General features: G+C 36.0%; 1 protein-coding gene across 1 annotated transcript; it reads right to left on the bottom strand.

Moving 5' to 3' along the window:
• Positions 1-17,064: 17,064 nt before the first annotated feature.
• LOC131598893 (nicotianamine synthase-like) lies at positions 17,065-18,113 on the bottom strand. The gene has a single exon (XM_058871460.1). The coding sequence runs from the start codon at positions 18,064-18,066 to the stop codon at positions 17,212-17,214; it is 855 nt and encodes a 284-aa protein (XP_058727443.1). The 5' UTR covers positions 18,067-18,113; the 3' UTR covers positions 17,065-17,211.
• Positions 18,114-21,401: the final 3,288 nt, after the last annotated feature.

Below are 21,401 nucleotides of genomic sequence, written 5' to 3'. Positions count from 1 at the left end.
CGAATGAATTGTGTGTAATTGAGGTATGTCTCAAAATGCATTTCCATATTTTAAAGATATTTTTAGTTTTTCACTCAGGTGTGAGAGTAATTTAGAGTGGAAAGAACAATTCTCAGGAGAAAATCTTATTAGTTACCACCCTTATCCAATAATTTTTGCTGCTTTAAATAGTATACAATTGATGCATATTAAATAACATTACTAGGGATGGAAAAAAAAACTTGTACCGTGGGTGTGGGTACCCGCGGGTTAAATCTGTCACGGGCACGAGTTTTGAATAATAAAATGGGTGTTCACGAATAAAATAAACGGATATGAAATTAACCGTTTTCTTACAGATACAAATACAGATTATATGGTACCCGTATCTGCGGATATCCGTATCCGTCAATAATTATATTAATTGTTTAATCTAAAATTATTATTAATATTAATTCTTATCAATTAATTTTCGTTAAATTTGAAAAAATATATTTTTTGTCTTTAAAAGGGTTAAAAAATTTTAATTAATTATATTATTTTAAAAAATATTTAAATAATAATATGTATAGATATCCGTACATATCCGTAGTTATTTCAAAATTTACGAATATCCCTGTGACATATATCCGCATGAGTATAAGACGAGTACAGCTATCATAAAGGGTAAGAAGGGCTAATACAATTTCTAAGCCTTACACCTCACACGTAGGGCTATTATCGGTCCGGATAATTGATGTCCCGATTCATGGATCGAAAATTTATCCGGGTAAACCGGGACCGGTCCAACACAGTGATGGATAAATTGTTGGACCGAAACCGATCCAACAATTTCGGGTAACCGAAGACCGAACCGAATTAGATTTTTTAAAATAAAATAACCGAAATCGGACCATTGTTATTGGTTGGGTAACCAGACCACCCGATACACAAGAAAAAATTAATGAAATTTCATGTTTATTTATGGGTTTCCAAATTGTACATGAAATGAAACTAATGATTTTACATATCAAATTAACAACCCAACAACATTTCATAATCACTTATATAATATACCAACTTATATAATATACCAAGACAAATGTTAATGTTTTGATAAGAGGCTACCAAAGATAATTGTATAAAAAATACATGAGGTTTCAAAATGATAAGTCAAAATAAACTCAAAAGATCATTACATTTCATAATGCCTCAGAACAATCTCATCATTGGCATTGTATTCAAGTTACAGCAGCAGTAGATGAAACACCCAAATCTTCACCAAAATGATATGTCAAAGGTTCATCTTGTGGTTCCTCAAGCTACAACACAAATTTGAAAAGTATTAGTTAAGATAGAATAATAATAAACATGTATTAGTTATAATTGAAAGAAGACATGAAAAATAAACTTACAATAGAAGCAGTGCACCCCTTCTTTATTCCATATTTCTCCTTCACCCAATCACCTCCACAAAGCACCATTTCAACTGTCTTAGTTTTCATAGAAGATCTTTTCGGATCAATAATCCTTTTCCCAGCACTAAAAGTTGCTTCTGAAGCAACAGTAGTAACTGGAACAGTTAGGATATCCTTTGCCAATTTACTAAGAACAGGATATTTGGCCTCATTTCCCATCCACCAAGTTAAAACATCAAATTTAGCATTAGGGGGAACTTTCAAAGGAGGCTCCTCAAAATATAATTCAAGATCAGTTTTGGAATTATTACCCATAACAGTTTCTAAAAACATTTCAAAGTTCCTCCTTCCCAATCCAGAAATAGATCCTACTTCTGGAGATTCAGATGCAGCAGTAGGGGTAGTTGTATCATTGGTTCCATAGGAATTTTGATACAATTGGAAGAGGGTACTTAAATTTTCAAACAACTGTTGTTGATATGTATCTGATTGAGAGGGATTTGGATACAAAAAAGGGTATACCCATTTGATGAAGATCATCTTATACCTATTGCATAAAATAAAGTATAAGGTAACAACAATGGCCTCAGAATAATTCATTAGGAAAGGCAACATTAACAATTAATGACCTCAGAATTATTGTTCATCATTGGCAACATACAAGGAGGTAACAGAATAGGCCACAACCCCAACTAAAGTCACCAAGAGGTAACAAAATAGGCCTCCAAATCTTGAATTCTAGTAATGCAGATCAAGAAAACATGTCATCATAGGCACTATTAAACCACAACTAGCAAGGCAACTTAAATGAGAAAATAGGCACTATTAAGTCACAACTCACTAATATGCATATCAACAAAACAATCCATCATAGGCCTCAGGTAATCACAATTCATACAATTCAAGAAAAGATTTCATCATAGGCGCTATTAAACCACAACCAGCAAGGCAACTTAAACGAGACTATCAAGAAAAGATTACATCATAGGCAGGCAGTAGGCACTATTAAACCATAAACAGCAGCAAGGCAACTTATCATATCAAGATCAGATAATAATCATTCATATCAAGATCAGAGAATAATAATCATGCCTCAGATAATAATCATACATCATAGGCTAAGATGTTCATACCTTGGATCAAGAACTGCACCAATCGAAATCAATGTATTAGACTCTGACCAATACTTGTCATATTTCAACTTCATTTCACTAGCAAGGGCCTGCAACTGAGGATTATTTGAGATACTTGAAGGATTATCAAGTAAAACCTTCACTCTGTAAAGCTCAGACAAAAACAGATTAGCAGTAGGGTAAGATGTGCCACTAATAATTGATGTCACATCAGCAAAAACCTCCAAAAACTTGCAAATATCATGAACATCTTCCCAATCATTTGCATCAGGCAAAAAACTGAGAAATGCACCATTTTCCTCAGCATATCTAGGCCACACTTCTCTGTAATGGTATGCAGTAGACAACATCAACCAAGTTAAGTTCCACCTAGTCTTTGTATCCAACACTTGCATTCTGCCTTCAAGTTGCAACTCATCAACAATCTTTTTGAATGATTTGCATCTTGTTTCAAAATTGAGAAAGTATTTGACACCGTTTCTTATCTTATCAACAGACACCTTAATCATATCAAGCCCATCCTGTACCAACAAATTTAAGATGTATGCACAACACCTTACATGAAATAACTTACCATCTAAGGGTAAATTTCTCCTACCAGAATAATATCTCTTCAACCTAGCAATGCAATTATCATTGGCACTGGCATTATCAATAGAAATAGATGCTACCTTATCCCTTATTACCCAATCATCCATTACCTTTATCAGTTCCCTGCACAAAACCTCTCCAGAATGTGGTGGTGGCACATTCTTAAAAGATAAAACTCTTTTATTAAGCTGCCATTTTGAATCAATGAAATGACTGAAGGATAGAAAAACACTTAGAAAGGGGGGGTTTGAATAAGTGTAGCTTTAAAACTTGTAAGATAAAAACAATTTTCACAATAATTTTTATCCTGGTTCGTTGTTAACTAAACTACTCCAGTCCACCCCCTTGGAGTGATTTACCTCACCTGAGGATTTAATCCACTAATCACACGAGATAACAATGGTTTTCCACTTAAACAACTTCTAAGTCTTCTAGAGTATACTGATCACAACCTGATCACTCTAGGAACAATCAGCTTAGATACCCTCTAAGACTTTCTAGAGTATACTGATCAACAACCTGATCACTCTAGTTCTTACAACTTAATGTAAACAAATTCTAAGAGTTACAATGCTTCTTATAAAGCTATTATCACAACTGTGATTTTCTCTTAAGTTTAAGCTTAATCTCACTAAAGTATTACAACAACAATATAGTGAGGTAGATGATGAAGTTTGAGAGCTTTTTGAATTGAACAGCGTTTCGGCGTTTTTGCATAAGAGTCTTGTATTCAGAATTCATAACTTAGCTTCTCATCAGAACTTCATATTTATAGGCGTTTGAGAAGATGACCGTTGGGAGCATTTAATGCTTTGCGTATTCCGTACAGCATTGCATTTAATGTTTCACTCTTTTGTCAACTACCTCGAGCCTTGCTTTCGCTGTGTCTACTGACATTGCCTTTCATAGCTTTCAACGTTCCTTTTGTCAGTCAGCGTAGCCTGCCAGCTAGTACTTGCTTCTGATATGATGTTTGTGTGAACAAGGTTTAAATATCATCAGAGTCAAACAGCTTGGTGCAGAGCATCTTCTTGTCTTCTGACCTTGAAGTGCTTCTGAGCGTGATACCATGAGAACTTCAGTGCTTCTGCTTCTGATCTCAGGTTCTTCTGATGCTTCCATAGAACCATGTTCTGATTCTGCTTGACCATCTTCTGATGTCTTGCCAGACCATGTTCTGATGTTGCATGCTGAACCTTCTGAGTCAGTGCTTCTTGCGCTGATTTTGTGCATACTCTTTATATAATTCCTGAAATGGAAATTGCATAGTATTAGAGTACCACATTATCTCATACAAAATTCATATACATTGTTATCATCAAAACTAAGAATATTGATCAGAACAAATCTTGTTCTAACAATGACCAGTCACAGTCATATAGCTTATCCTCTGTTCACCAGACCACCACAAATCAGTGGTGAGACTGACCCTGTTAATCAAAGCCATAGACCTTTTCATTTTAATTCTCTTAGCCTCATAAAATGTCTCACAATCAAACTTAACCTGTTGCCTAGTAATCTTTTTGTACCATGGATAAATCTCTTTTAGAAACTCATTAAAAATAACACCTTCCATAACAGAAAAAGGAAATTCATGACCTAGAATCATGTGTGCTGCAATTTCTCTAACCCTAGCATGATTATATGTCCAAGTAGCTAAACTAGGAGTATTATCACCTATGTTTAATCTAGACTGAGCAAACTCTTTCTCATTATTTCCTTTCAACCTTAACCTTCTCTGAATACAAGCATATAAATGTTTCTTACCATTAGAGGTACTCTTCCACTTTGCATCATATGTGTAAAGCTTTCCACACCATCTTCACTTCCACTTCTTAATGCCATCCGGACCTACAATAAGCACCATTTCAGAATGAACAGCAAATTTTTTGGGACGAGGAGCTCTACCATCAGCATTTCTCTGACTCTGGGAACTCTGAGCTTGGGCAACTTGAGGGGTTGAAGCATCAGTGTTTGTGTTTGTAGTATTTTGAGTGGGGGTCTGAGTAGTATTATTATCAGTGGGGTTGGTTTGAGTAGTTGTATCACTCGGAATTGGAACCTCCATATCCATCATCTCACCAAGCTCTAAATTACCTCCATCCGTTGTCTCCTCTTCCCCGATGTCACCAAGCAACAACTCAATATCAATAAGATCATCCACCATTGTTGGAGGAGTCAATGATGAATCTTGAAACTACATGGAAGAAAATACAAAGAATTAAACAATAATATAATAGTAAACTATAACAAAACTCAACAACAGAAGCCCAACTTTATTTAGAACAGACCCAAAAATTTAATAAAAACCCTAATCGAGCTTTATTATGATTTATGAATAAAAAAACTCAGTATAAAAAAACCCTAACGCTTTATTAATCTTAATCAAACTTGAAAATTGAAATAGGCAAAACTTAGGTCAAAATTGTAACATGCATTTCATTAATAAAAATTTTAGGTCAAAACAAATTAGGTCAAAACAAATTAGGGCAAAATAGCAACATACTATAGAACGAAGCATCAAACCTAACATGCAAACATGGTAAATAGCATGAAATTTATGTGAAATATAACAATACAAAAAGTTTGAATACATTACAGTTATACGAAGAAGATACTCCAAGAAATCTCTCTGAAACAGATACACGAAATCACGATTCAAGAAGAAGTAAAAACAATAACTAGTGTGTAAGGAGTTATCATCGGAGACAAGGAGGGGAAGAGGAGGCCGTCGGAGGTGGCTGAGGTAGAGACATGGGAGGAGAGGAAGAGAGACGTGAGTGAGTGATAAAGGGAGGACCGAAGGAGTCTGAGAGTGAATGAGAGAGAGGGAGTGGGAAAAAGTGAGGAAATTAAATGACAAGGCTATTTATATTTTTATTTTCGGTTACTCATTGGATATTTGGTCCGGTTCTTCATTCTGAATTCAGATAATTTTTTTATCCATTATCATCCCATTCACTGTTTCGGCCGGTCCATTGGACTAGTTCCACCGGTCTGGATCCCGGTCCAGATCTCGGATCCGCATTCCCAAATACAACCCTACTCACACGTTTTTGAAAAAGATTAGTTACTTTTATTCAATTTTTAAACCAACAAAAAGTTGTATGGTTTAAATTGGTTTTCATAAAATTGTTTCATTGAAATAAATTAATCCATGTTGGAAAATAATTAAAGCAACATCCTAAAAGATTAATATCTTTTTGTTAACAAATAGAATATACTTGGTATTTTAAAAATTAGACCGAACATTTATTATGAGTGTATTGGTGATTTATTGTTTTATTGATCAAACTGCTAGGTCATTGGTTGAATAAATTGATTGGATAGATCGGTCATTATAACAAAATTATATAAGTATAAAATCTGTCGAACCAGATGATTCAGTCTCAATAAAATATAATTAACGCTTAAATTTTTTGAAAATGTCATAATCATAAATAAATTCACAAGTTCATAATTTAAACTCAAATTTTAAACATAGGTATCACACATAACAAAATAGTACAAAATTAGAAAGTATAATTGCAAACAAAGTTTAATCCCAATATAATCTAATTGATTAATTTATGATAAAATAACTCCATTCTCTCAGGGCCGGCCCAACGAATTTGGAGGCCTAAGGCAAAATTTATTTATTTTTAAATAAAAGATTTATTAATAAAATTTATTTTAAAGAAAAAACCACCAATAAATTTTTAAATTATTATTTTATTTAATTAAATCTCCAAATAATATAAAATTAAATGTATTAATTTTGTCTATTTAATATTTAATTAATATTAAAAAAATTATATTACTATTTATCGTCTTAGTAATATGAATTAAACTTACTAATTTTATGTATTTCTTGAGATATATAATAAAAATGATGACTTATTATATTTATATAATTTAAAAATTATATTATAAAGAAAATATTATTTTAGAAATTTAATTTTAAAAGGATTCATTAATTACTTTATTAGTATGGAAATAATAGTAGATCTTAGTCTATTTCTTATAATCAAATAAAAATAGATAAGGTATTATAATCAAAACTACATATATACTAGTTTGTTCTGTAATAAAAAATAAAACATATATTTAATACTAATTTTTTTTCAAAATATTTAACATTAATTTTATTTATTAAAAAGATATTTATAACCATATATGATAAATGTATTATTAAATCATTAACTAATCTTTAAATGCATTGAATATTAATCATTACACACTTCTATCCATAAATGAATACTAATCTCTAAAAGTTACATTAGAAAGAATTGAATTGCTGCTGGTTGTAGAGTAAAATAGCTGCTACGTTAGTTACCATCACGCTACTACTTATATATCTCACATATCATGTCATACGCTTTGCTACGTTAGTTACCATCACGCTACTACTTATATATCTCACATATCATGTCATACGCTTTCGGTGCAATATACTTGTCAATTATTTTTTTAGAGGCCTTTTCATGTAGCCCAAAAAGTGAGGCCCAAGGCAATGGCCTTGGGCCGGGCCTGCATTCTCTACTATATTTAATTTCAAGAAAGAAAAAATTGTTTCAATATTGTGAAAAAAAATTTAAATAACCATGTTTAATAAAAAAAATACAGAAAAAACCAAGTTTTCGGGGTATTTACCAAACTGTCTAGGTTTGGGACAGACTGGAAGAGAATGCGCCAAATGAAATGGCGCATAAGTGTGGGATTCTAGTGCATACGCCAAACCATTTGGCTAACCCTAAAATTGAGGGTGTTTGCGCCAAATGGAATGACGCATAAGTTTAGGGTTTTGCCCTAATTGCCAAACCATTTGGCGCATAAGGCCAATTCCATTTTTTTTAATTTTTTTTTATGTATTTTAGTTAAGATTTGTTTCCATTTTTTTTTAATTTTATTTTTTCATTTTTTTATTTATTTTAGTTAAGATTTGTTTCCATTTTTTTTTATTTTTTTTTCATTTTTTTTATTTATTTTAGTTAAGATTTGTTAATATATTTATTTTTAAAAATCCATTTTTATTTTATTTGTTAAGATATATATATATAAATAAATTTTCAAAATATTTTTTTTGTCTAAAAAATGTAGTGCACAAAACGCAAATTGACATTTGGTAAACCGAAAATGTAACATCGATTTCAATAAAATAAAGAAACGAAACATCGATTACAAATAATTAGAGAAACGATACAATTGATTAAAGAAAATACAACAAAATGATCAATGGCGTCCATCACCAAGATAGCCATCCGTTCCGCAATTTCGTCTTGTTATGACACATTTGCCGCGATCGTTGATCCCGCCGCGAATATTGGCACCACCCCTTTCCCTAGCTCTACCCCTACCCATGCCCCTTTGTGCTTCTTGCTGGGTTTGTGTCACTGGGCCTGGAATTGGGATGTCTCGTGGATCGCTGTCTATGAATTCGTCGACGCCCCCATAATTATCTGGAAAATCGCTGTTGTAAAGTCGGTTACCCATCCCCTCAAACGTGTTAAGTCGTGGTGGTGGAGTGGGTTGGGAAAAGACTTCAGGTTCGTAGCATCCAGCAGCACTAGAACTACCCTGATTAAAGCCGAATTGGTTTGAAGGTGTTGCGTAGCCGGAGGGGGTGCCACGGCAAGAGGATTCACCATGAGGACCATCGTCGGGACTAAGATGAAGGCTAGACGAACCGGGAGTAAGGTTTTGGCCGAATGCCCTTGTGGACCCTGCAAACGCTGCAAATCCGAATGGTTGTGATTGGGTCTGATATTGGTCCGAGGAATGATGGTGGTCTTCATATTCTTGCAATGGTTGAGACTGGGATTGGAAAATATTTGATTGTCGGTAGTTGCGTGCCGACGGGATGGAGTACTGAAAAGATTTTGTTGCTGTTGCTGCAGTTGTTGTTGTTGCTGGAGTTGTTGTTGTTGTTGTTGCTGTTGTTGGAGTTGTTGTTGCTGTAGTTGTTGGCGTTGTTGTAGGCGTTGTTGTTGTCGTTGTTGTTGCCGTAGTTGTTGTTGTTGTTGTTGTTGTTCCTCTTCCGGTTGTTGTTGTTGTGGCAAGATGTAGTTGTGTGCACGGGGATCAATTAAATAGAACGGAGCTGCAATAAACAAGTTAGGGGATGTAGCTGTACGATACCAACTCATGTATTCAGGAGAAGGTTTCATTTCATGGTCACTGACGGGGAAGTTCAGGACATACTGGCGACGGTCCTTCCACATCTGGCGGTGATCGGGTGCACAATCCTTCCAGTTTTGGTGTGTCCATTGATGGTTAACTCTTCTGAGGTGCCACACTCCCAAGTCAACTGGAGGGTCGGGTATCCGTTGACGCATCCCAAACTGAAGCATTACCCGGTCACTTTGATGCATTTCTATGACGTTGTACCGGATTAGGCAACACTTTGTCGTCCAAATTTCTGCATCCCGAGCTCTAGGCTCATACTCGCATTCGAGATACGGTCGCCATATGAACTGCATGCATGAGAGTTATACATTATTTCGGGAAAAATTATTTATAAAAAATACTCTAAAAAAAAAGAAAAGAATTAGAGATAATACTTGATGGGGTCTTAGGTGATCAATTAGCGTGCGGTACATTGTGATATTTGACCGCGGATTAAGTGTGAAGTCCATTTTTTTCACACAAAATCTACAACGAAAATATTATGATTTAGTTAGAATGGAGTAGAATGTGTACGAAAAAAATGGTATACTAAAAACTTACCTCAGCGCATACGGAAAGGTCCAGCTGCCATTGTTAACCGGGGCCAGTATGGGCATCCTCCACCACCCCCACACCTGCACCAACAGGGCGCATCCATAAAATGTGAAAGAATCAGCTCTTGAGTTCTTGCACAGTGATTGGTACACCGTGGCCAGCACTGCAGACCCCCAGCTATAAAGACTAACCCTAGTAAAATCCATTAGTAGACGAAGATACATAAAGTTAACAGTATTACCAGTGCTATCTGGGAACAAAACGTTTCCAATAAGCAGGAGTAGATAGCACCTAGTTTTTTGAAGTATGGTCTCTTGGGGAGACGCATCATCCAAGTGAAACCGATCATAATACTCCCTTAACCTCTTAAGGTTAACACCTTGCCCCCTAGCACCAACTGCTCCCTCTATCAAGTCTATGCCAATTGCCTGAAAGCATAAGGAATTCGCCTGCATGACACAGCCATTAATTGCCTTACCGTCAACTGGAAGGCCTAGCAACATATGAACGTCCTCCAGGGTGATGGTGCACTCCCCTGTTGGAAGATGGAAGGTGTGTGTCTCCGGCCTCCAGCGTTCCAGCAAAGCAAGAACAAATTTGTGGTCAATAGAAGACTCGGCGATTCTACTAATGGGTTCGAAACCATCAACGTCCAAGTATGGTCTAATGCGGTCGTCCGGAGCTATGGTCGAGTGACTACGAGTGCGAAAACGTTGAGCGTTCTGAAAATAGTATGTATGCCAAAAAAATTCAGTTAGTTAATCACAGACAGTTGCATGATATTAATGTAATACTAAATTACTTACAAAGGCAGCGATGTTCTCGGGGGTTCCTCTGTGTGTATCACCCAATGTTAGGAGAGACATGGTTGAAGGAAGAAAATTTGGAAGTTGATTGCAATAGGATTGTTGTGAGAGTAGATGAGTGATAATGATGCGAATTCTGCAGAGTTCTAAGTGGTTTATATACTCATGAGGAAAAAACGGTAACAAGCTGCATGCTGGACATGTCAACACTTCCATAGTTGCTAGGTGTTGCTTCTGCAGAAATTGTTGGCATGCATGCAGGCTAACTTTCGGTGACAAGACATGGTGACATGCATGCAGCTCATAACTAGGTGACAACTCAGGTAGCATGCATGCAGCTCATAACTAGGTGACAGCTCGGGTAGGATGCATGCAGTAGTAGGAAGAATCGTGCCAGGAATCTTATCAGGAATCGGTTCAGAAAATGATTCAGACGCATGCTATGTTACAGTAACTTGTTTCGGACGCATGCAGGCGGGGACCATGTGGGACCAGGAGGGGTCCACCTATAGTACATATGCGCCAAATGATTTGGCTTTTTTTTAAAATTCCTTCTTATGCGCCAAATCATTTGGCGCCTTCCTGTTAGGGCATAGCACTAATGCGCCATTTCATCTGACGCATTAGTTGTTCCATTTTTTTTAAATTAGGGTTTACGTTTTTGTCTAGTGGATGAAACCTTAGATGAAACCCTAATTGTGATACAGACCCAAGGCAAGGCGTCCATCCCTCTATAAATTAGGGTTTCTTGTGTGCATTAGTACACACTCAAAAGAATGAGATCTCGAATAAGGCCAGATAGCACGCATCGGACTTCTAAGCCTCCACCACCTGTGAGGCGTTTGGACTATCAACCAGACTTTCGTCGAAGGAACGAATACGTTATCTTCTCTGCCGTTAAACCTCCCATGCAGGTAATGTTTTGGAATATCCATTCCATGGACCAGCTTAAGAGAACCATCCTTAGGTTTTTGGACGGGGAGTACAGTCCAGGCGAACAAATCAGATCTATCAAAAGACTTAGAACAAGGGGTGGTGTTTTTCTAGAAAGACAACATTGGTGGGAGACTATGGAAGACGACATCCAATGTACTCGAATGATGGAGGACAGAGAAGACATTATTTTAACCGTTGTAATATCCTAGATACCGCAGTTTCTTTATCATTTCAGTGACTTCTATACCGTTCAATTAAATGCTCTTAGCATATTTCAATGAAATGATTTTTTATTGTTTCATCGTTTCCAGTTATTAATAATTAAAACAATTTTTTAATTCCGTATTTCACCTGCTATAAATAGAAGTGTGTGTGTGGAGTTGAAGGACTAACTCTTCTTTCATTCTTACTGCAAACACCAAAAAATGAACTCAGTTTGGGCTGTGGTCTTCTTTGAGGAAGGTAGTCACATGCGGGTTTGCCTTAACCCCCATTGGAATTTCCAGAGAATTGTTAGAGCCATCAACACTGGGTTTCGTCAGCTGGATGGTCCAACCAGGAAAGTTAAACAGATAGATTACCGATGTCCATACATTACGTTGACGGATAATAACCCTGAAGGCACGTACATGTATTATTGGGATAGTGTGAAAGACGATGTGGACGTGGATCTAATGTTTTGGACACACAGTGGAGAAGTTAACCGAGGCGTTGATAATCCACTCGTTCTTGCAGTGATACTTGAGTAGTTTAGATTAAGTGTTGTTTTATTTGTTGCAATGAGTGAGCGTGTACTACCAGTTGTTCTGTGCTATTTTATTTTTTTGCATTGTAATATCGTGATTCACCGGTTGTTTTGTGCTGTCAACGCCGGATCATTGAATTAAATTAAATGTGGTTGTTGTGTTAGTTGTTGACGTCTGAACATCAATTACCCTAACGGATACGTGGATTAATTAAAATACATAATTATTAATTATATACATAACTGAATTTATATATACAGTAAAATATAATTATTAATTCCAATATATATAATTATTATTTAATATATATATATATATAATTATTAAAATATGTTTATATATATATACAGACCTAGATCAGTGTGTCCATCTTTTATAATCAATTCGGAATCTTGTGGCAGACATAGATCAGTGTGTTTGTCTTTTATAATCAATTTGGAATCCTTTGGCAGACCTAGATCAGCGTGTTTGTCTTTTGTGTTGTCAACGCCGGATCATTGAATTAAATTAAATGTGGTTGTTGTGTTAGTTGTTGACGTCTGAACATCAATTACCCTAACGGATACGTGGATTAATTAAAATACATAATTATTAATTATATACATAACTGAATTTATATATACAGTAAAATATAATTATTAATTCCAATATATATAATTATTATTTAATATATATATATATATATATATATATATATATATAATTATTAAAATATGTTTATATATATATATACAGACCTAGATCAGTGTGTCCGTCTTTTATAATCAATTCGGAATCTTGTGGCAGACATAGATCAGTGTGTCTGTCTTTTATAATCAATTTGGAATCCTTTGGCAGACCTAGATCAGCGTGTCTGTCTTTTGTGTTGTCAACGCCGGATCATTGAATTAAATTAAATGTGGTTGTTGTGTTAGTTGTTGACGTCTGAACATCAATTACCCTAACAGATATGTGGATTAATTAAAATACATAATTATTAATTATATACATAACTGAATTTATATATACAGTAAAATATAATTATTAATTCAAATATATATAATTATTATTTAATATATATATATATATATAATTATTAAAATATGTTTATATATATATATATATATATATATATATATATATATATATACAGACCTAGATCAGTGTGTCCATCTTTTATAATCAATTCGGAATCTTGTGGCAGACCTAGATCAGCGTGTCCGTCTTTTATAATCAATTCGGAATCTTGTGGCAGACCTAGATCAGCGTGTCCGTGTGTTGATACAATGCAAAGCTGTAAGAACCACCATATATATGACACCCTATGTTTTCTAAAGATTACAACTCACACTAGCAATTTTGCCTAAACTGACTTCATCTTAAAACACCCACACACTTCCCCGTCGAAATGGCTTCATCTACACAGTACCTTGTGCATGCCCATCTAAACGGTGAGACTTACTCTCATGAAATAGCCGGTTTTGTGATGAGAAACACTCAGGTTGCAATGGGTTCATTCAGCGACTATACGCTAAGATTGCAATGGGTCCTATCGCAAACGTTTTTTACCAATGTCCCTCTTTCAATGACGACAACACCGTCAAGTTTTATGAGATGGAGATTGCCACTGACGAAGACCTGCAAGATATGTTTACAACCCACGAATACTTTGGCTTGGATTCCATCGAGTTGTAGGTTACTCTACAGGTTGGGACACAAGAAACTCAGATTGTCCAGTCACAAGTTATAGACCCACCAGCCAACGAGCAAGAAGAAGTTGATGTCATAGACGAGGAAGAAGAAGATCTGGAAACTGAATTTGACGACATGGTCAACGAGGAATCTGACGACGAGCAACAAACGTTGGTGCCTCCAGCTCATGTGTACGCACCTCCAACACATATGAGTAACCTGAACCTAGAAGGTGACGAACCATCGTCCGACATCTTCTTCACACCGTACATCCAAACTGACGATGAATTAAAGGAAGGAGACAAGTTTCCCTCTAAGGAGTCTTGTCTTAGGACAATAAAAAAATGGCACATGGCGCACAACGTTGATTTTGAAGTAGATCGTTCAAACCTGGAACGGTATGTAATCACTTGTAAGAATCCAGAGTGTGGCTTCAGACTGTTGGCTTCTTATAGGAAGCGAAGTAATGCATGGAAAATAGGGTCGATTACGCAGCAACACACGTGTGTAAACCCTAACACTTCCCAGGATCATACGAAACTCAGTGCCGATCTCATCTGTCAGGAGATCTTACCTCTAATAAGCTCTGATCCGTCTCTGGAGGTCAAAAATATTATCTCGCATATCGTTACAACCTTCAACTACACTCCATCTTATAGAAAGGCGTGGGTTGCAAAAACAAACGCAATTGAGACAGTCTACGGCAACTGGGAGGAGTCATACAAAATTCTTCCCCGATACCTCAATGCGCTACACAGTTACGCACCTAGCACTGTTACTATTCTAGAGACACTGCCCGCGCATGCCCCAGATGGAAACCCTGTCCAAGGAAATGGAATATTCCATCGGCTTTTTTGGGCGTTCAAACCTTGCGTACGGGGATTTGCACATTGTAAACCCATACTTCAAATTGATGGGACATGGTTATACGGCAAATACAAAGGAACCATGCTCATGGCGGTTGCACAAGACGGGAACAACAACATATTTCCAGTGGCGTTTGCAATCATCGAAGGTGAAACTGCGGCGGGTTGGAGTTTCTTTCTAAGGAACCTCCAAGAACATGTTGCTCCTCAGCCTGACATATGTTTAATCTCTGATAGGCACGCTTCCATAGAGAGTGCTTATAATAATCTAGCAAACGGATGGCATGACCCCCCTTTAAAACACGTCTATTGTATTCGCCACATCGCCCAGAACTTCATGCGGGAGATCAAGGACAGACATCTAAGAAAGGCCTTGGTCAATGCTGGTTATGCATTGACCCAACCCACATTCCAGCATTATCGGAGTGAGATTGTAATGACAAATCCAGAGGCAGGTAGTTGGGTAGATAACCTTTCTAGGGAGAAATGGACAAGGGCTTACGACAAGGGCGTGCGATGGGGCCATATGACGACAAATCTCGTGGAATCCATGAATGGCGTTTTCAAAGGCATTCGTAACCTTCCAATCACAGCACTAGTGGAGGCTACATACTTTAGGATGGCTTCACTCTTCTCAACGAGAGGGAGGAAATGGGGTGATGTTAGGCAATCTGGTCAACTATTAAGTGATAGTTGCATGAAGTTTATGCAACAGCAATCGGCAAAAGCGAACACTCATCAAGTAACTTCTTTCGACCGTTTCAATCGCACATTCAGTGTGCGGGAGAGAATTGACCACAATGAGGGATTGCCAAGACAACAATATAGGGTTCTTCTGGACAAAGATTGGTGCGACTGTGGAAGGTTTCAAGCTTTTCGTATGCCTTGCTCGCACGTCATAGCTGCATGTGCGTATGCGCACCGCGACGCTAAATCACTACTGTCTCCGATTTACAAGACTCAGACATTGCTCAGAGTTTACAGTGTTGCGTTCCCTGTGGTGGCCAAGGAGGATTACTGGCCTGAGTATGATGGAGAGGTAGTTTGGCACAACGACGCAATGCGGCGAAAGAAAAAAGGGCGTCCCAATAGTACACGGATTAGAACCGAAATGGACGTCCACGACAAAATGGAACGAAAATGCAGCATTTGTCGTCAGGTGGGGCACAATAGAAAAAGATGCCCTAATCGTGGCGCGACCTCGTCGCAAGTTTAATATAATCTGTATTTTTTTTATGACAATGTATCAATTTCCCTTACCAACTCTTGTAACCGTTCATCGGTCTCTCATCAATAAATTGTGCTTTTGTGAAAAACCGATATCGATAACGCAAACGTTATTTAGGGTTAGTGATAATTTTACGAACTCGATTTATCAGACGTTTTTACGAAAATAAAAGACCGGAATAAAAAACGGTGCGCGGAAATACCCGAAACGGGTTAATTTTGAAAAAAAAAAATGGCACACACATAGGAGCCAAATGGTTTGGCGCCTATGTGTTAAGGCATGGCCATATGCGCCATTTCAAATGGCTAAATCAATTTTGCCCTAATTTTTCTTCATTTGCGCCAAATGGTTTGGCGTGTGGACCATGCATGCGCCATTTCATTTGGCGCATTCTCTTCCAGTCTGTCCCAAACCTAGACAGTTTGGTAAATACCCCGAAAAGTTGGTTTTTTCTGTAAATTTTTTATTAAACTTGGTTATTTTAATTTTTTTTCTATTGTACCTCCTTCTTGAATATCAAAATCATCTGTAACAAAATCAACTGCACCCACACATCTTTATTTTTTATTTTTTATTTCATTTCTTTTATTTTTTTAATTTTCATTAAAATAATCAAAACGACGTCGTTTTAATTTTTTTAAATAAAAAAAATAATTAAAACTGCCGGTTTAGAAAAATTGTTGATTTTTCCGATTTTAACGGTTTACATTGATTTTGACTAGTTCAACGACATATCTGATCCCGCTATTGAATTAGTTCGATTACCTGACTATTTCACAGTTCGACCGGTCCCACCGGTCGGTCTGATTCAGTTTTTAAAACACTAATAGATTTAACACAATTTAAAAAATAAAAATATAAATGTTGGAGTCAAATATATTTTTTTGCATCTTTTTACCTTTCCTTTTTCTTCTCTTTCTCTTTTCACTTTCTTCTCTACATCAAACATAACCCTTGACGTATGTTTGATTATATTTGTAATGCGAAAAATATAGAATACGAAAAACACATTTATTATCATATTATGAAATACAATGCATAACTTTCAACCACCATATCAAGCAAAACAAACGAAGCAAGCACCATAGTACATAACAATACACATTTGAAATATGTAGTAAAAATCCAACTTATTTGATAATTATTTAAGACCAATTAATCAAGCATTAGGCTTACGAAGAAGAATAACCGAGTTAATCACATCATCTGTTGGATGGAAGATAGTAAGCACTTCAAAATTCACCATATCATCTTCTTCAACAATAGGGTACAAAAAACCTCTACTCCCTTTTGCACTTCTCACAACCAAAACACCACCTTCTTTCATATGCTTTCTTATATGTCCCAAAATCTTCACTTTTTCACTTCTACTTATTCCAACAAGCGCTGCCAAAAATATGCAATCATATTCTCCCAACCTCTCTTTAACTTCCATAACATCTTGTGTCACAAACTTCATCCTCTTCTCAAGCGCTTTATCCGAATCCACGATCTTGCTAGCAACCTCATTAGCCTTCTCATCAATATCAAAGTTATCAAATTGTGTTGATTCCATGTGATGAGTTGCTAATATGATTGAACTTAGTGGCATTGGACCGGAACCGATGAAAGCTATTTTTTTCGCATTCGCAACACCATTTTGTTCGAGGATTTTGTACTCGTAGTTCGCTAGTTTAACATAGTTTCCGTAGTAAGGAAAAAGTGTTAGGTTTTTCATTGGATTTGTAGTGAGACTAATGAAAGTTGAGAATTCGAGCTCTAAAAGTCCTTCGGCTTTGCCACAAAGGGGAATGAGGCTTTCTCGCATTTTCTTAACCTCTTGCGGTAAGGCTTCAATGTCAATGGATGAAGGCAGGGTGCAAAGTTTGACTAAGTGAGTCAAAAGGGTGTTGACTTGTTTTGATGGTCTAAGAGATTCTAGCTTTGAGATTGTTGCATGAATTTGCATGATTTGAGATATCAAAAGCTCTTGGGGAATTTGAGTTTCAAAGTTGAAGGGTTGGAATGAACCCATTGGAATAAGTTGAAGTGATTTTAGTAGAAGTTGGAGAGAATACAAAGATTGGTTATTTGGTTTGTGGAAAAATGAGAAATGGCTTTAACTATTTATAGTTGTTGCATGGACTCCGAAAAACATGCAATTATCATTTGAAAATAACGGTTGCATTATGGAATCTCTTATGATCAATAGAAAAGTGGTGTTTCATGCCTTCAAGACCTACTCATGACAATGATAGATGCATAATATTATTTTAGACTGCGTCTCAATGACTAAATTAATTAATATAATTTTTTTTATTTAATTACAGTTTAACATAAATATTTTATGTCTTTGTTTAGTCATAATTTAATTATAACAAATTTTAGGTCATGCACGGTTATACACTTACAAAAATTACATAAAAAAAGGGTTTTTAAGAGTTTAATTGGTTGCACTAACATTGTAAATTTAATTTTACACCAATATTTTTACATGATTATTTTTTAGTAGAAAGGTTTTACATGTTCTGAGTTTCAAAAAAAAATAAAAAATACAGATTTAAGTCGTCTATATATGTCTTGTGTATGACACAAACCTTTACGCTAAATGATATATAAATTATACACCACAGAAGTACATGTGTTGAGTCACAAATATATTATTAAAAACGTAACACATAATCAATTAACATTTTTCTATTTTGGGTGTGCTTGGAAGTTGCCATTTGTGTTAATAATAAAATAGATAGAAATTGGAAATGCACTGGGATAGCATCTCAAGTTCAACTTTGTTCTTTTCACACTATGTGAAGATGGAATTAAGCATATGGAATATGTTCACACTATTTTTTACTTATAAAAGAAAAAATTAATACGCTCATTAAACACATACATACATGCATAAATGAGTCACATTTCTCTTTTTATTTGAAAATAATTTAGAGATACAGTTCTGTTTTCACCATAAATGCACCCTATTGTTTTTAATTAATACACATACATTTTGTTCTAAATTGATATGGAGATGCATTTCGGTAGCAGATTACGGATATGCACTCCTGTATTCATTTTAGACAATAAATTTTGATTTTTTTTATAAATATACACCGATGCAACTGACAAGCATTATAACAATACTATTATAATAATTTTTTTATAAATAAAATCATATATTTAATGTACAAGATGAAAATGTCATATATGAATTAATCAATCCATAATATAGTCAAAATAACAAAGTAACAAACGATAATAATATCCATAATTCCGCTAATACAAATACTATACTATTGCATATATCGGACCCACTGTTCCTTCGTTGCCTCTTATACTGTAGTGCCGTTCGTACCCCAGTAAAAATGACATCTACAATGTCCCTCTCAGAAGAGCCTTCTGGAAAGACTCCTCTGTCTATACTTGCTCGCGAAAGATCCATAATGCGATAACATGCTGGAAACATATTAACAAGTTGATATACCATAGCCTACTTCTCCTCTAATATCTCATGATGAGATGACCAAGGTGGATTTCCGCAAGCTTCCAATGTCATATAAGGATGTAACACTCTAAAATACCTCTAGACGTAGTTGAATGCACAACTCTAGCTGCTAGTAGCTACGGTATCTCATGCCTCAGCCAATATCAGATGATTAAGGAAATCATTATACATGGCATCTACATCTCTATGGGGCCAAGCAAGAGGAGTAGAACTGACGCATGGCGCACACAAACAAATGTGGATACATCAGACGTGACCCACAATCCAACCATCCAAAGTAGAAGGCAATGTTATCCAAAGTAGAAGGCAGTGTCATTCAAGGGACGCATCCGACGTTGATATTCGTACGCCTAGAAGTGTATTTCATATGCTACTATGCGGTCAAGATACACTCTAAAGGCTCGATCGCCAAATTTCCTTTGAGCGGGACAAATGCACAAGCACATAACATATCCTCATGTAGGTATCAACATATGACCATCCAAATATGCGTTGGAAGTGCTAGAGGATCCATGCTTGAAAATGGTACATATGATTTATGAGTAAGACATATGATAAATGTTATGAAAATGATACATTAATAGTAAAAGATGCAAATATAATACCGTCAACAACGTGAACTAGCTGTTATCTATTTGGTCTTCTAGATACAACCTTCATCTAACTTGAAGTACATGTAGACCAAACAAGCGACCCCCAATTATACTCATGAATTCACCCCAAGTATAACATGTATTCTTTCAATGCATATGCTCTATGTTACATAGCCTGCTAATCATCACCATCGGCGTGCTTTGGAGCTATCAGTTGTTATGCATACAACCTCTCCAAGAATCCAAACCTTGCATGACACCTCAAGTGTCTTATATTTCCTTCTGTGCATTCCATGGGTGACCTCCCAAATAGGCCACCATCATCTCTAGTGCCTCATCTCTGATAGTTTTAGAGTGGTCTAATAGTCTCCCCTAACCGTAAGATGCAACATGCATTACACATTGTTTAGTGTGATAGATATCACACAGCGTGGAAGATTAAAAGATGACGTCTAAGAGTTCCATCTCTCAACGAAAGCTGACAACATACCATGGTTCATAGTAGAATAATTAGTCATGCATAAGTCTCGCAACCCAAATAGCCGCATCACATTATAAAATCACTGCTCCTGAGGTTGATGCCAACTTGCAATTTTTCAACCATGGTTGATGCATTTTAAAGCATCATGGTCCTGCACAAAAATTAATCATCTTCATAAACTACGAATATTATGACATATGTGTATTAAAGAATAAATACATATGAATTTTATCTCTTTGTCCCACACATGCCTGACAACATTTTTCGGAGGCAGCAACGATAATTTGTACAAGCCTCCTCCAAACGCCTCATGAACGACATCAACTTGGTGCTTCAACCTGGACTAGTGGGGCTTTTGAGGCATCAGGAGGTGACACCTTCCTCCTCCAAGAAGGTGAAACCAGAGATGCATGAATGTAATAAGTTGACGTCTTCGTATAAAACGAACTAGAACCGACCGCTGGTTACTAGAGTCATGCTCTTTTCCTACGAAACGCTGCATACTGCGACACTCTGTCGAGCCTCATGCGATCTTAGTTATCAATCATGTTGTCTATAATTAAACCATACAAGTATTAAATTGTAGAAAAAAAATCCATATGAAACACAATAAAAATCAAGCCAAATAATGCAGACAAACCAAATACAAAAAATGCATTTCCAAAGTTATGGAAAATCAAATTTTGAACGAATACGGATGTGCATTTTTTGTATTAAATTACAACTAAGAAAAAACAAAAAATGGAAGAAATGCATGGAAATCCAACATTCTAAAAACATATTGCTCATCTAAACTA

The sequence above is a fragment of the Vicia villosa genome, linkage group LG4 (genome assembly GCF_029867415.1).
Source record: "Vicia villosa cultivar HV-30 ecotype Madison, WI linkage group LG4, Vvil1.0, whole genome shotgun sequence".
In the NCBI taxonomy this organism is placed as follows: domain Eukaryota; kingdom Viridiplantae; phylum Streptophyta; class Magnoliopsida; order Fabales; family Fabaceae; genus Vicia; species Vicia villosa.
Note: the sequence above shows the minus strand (reverse complement) of the source record. Positions and strands in the feature narration are given on the sequence as shown.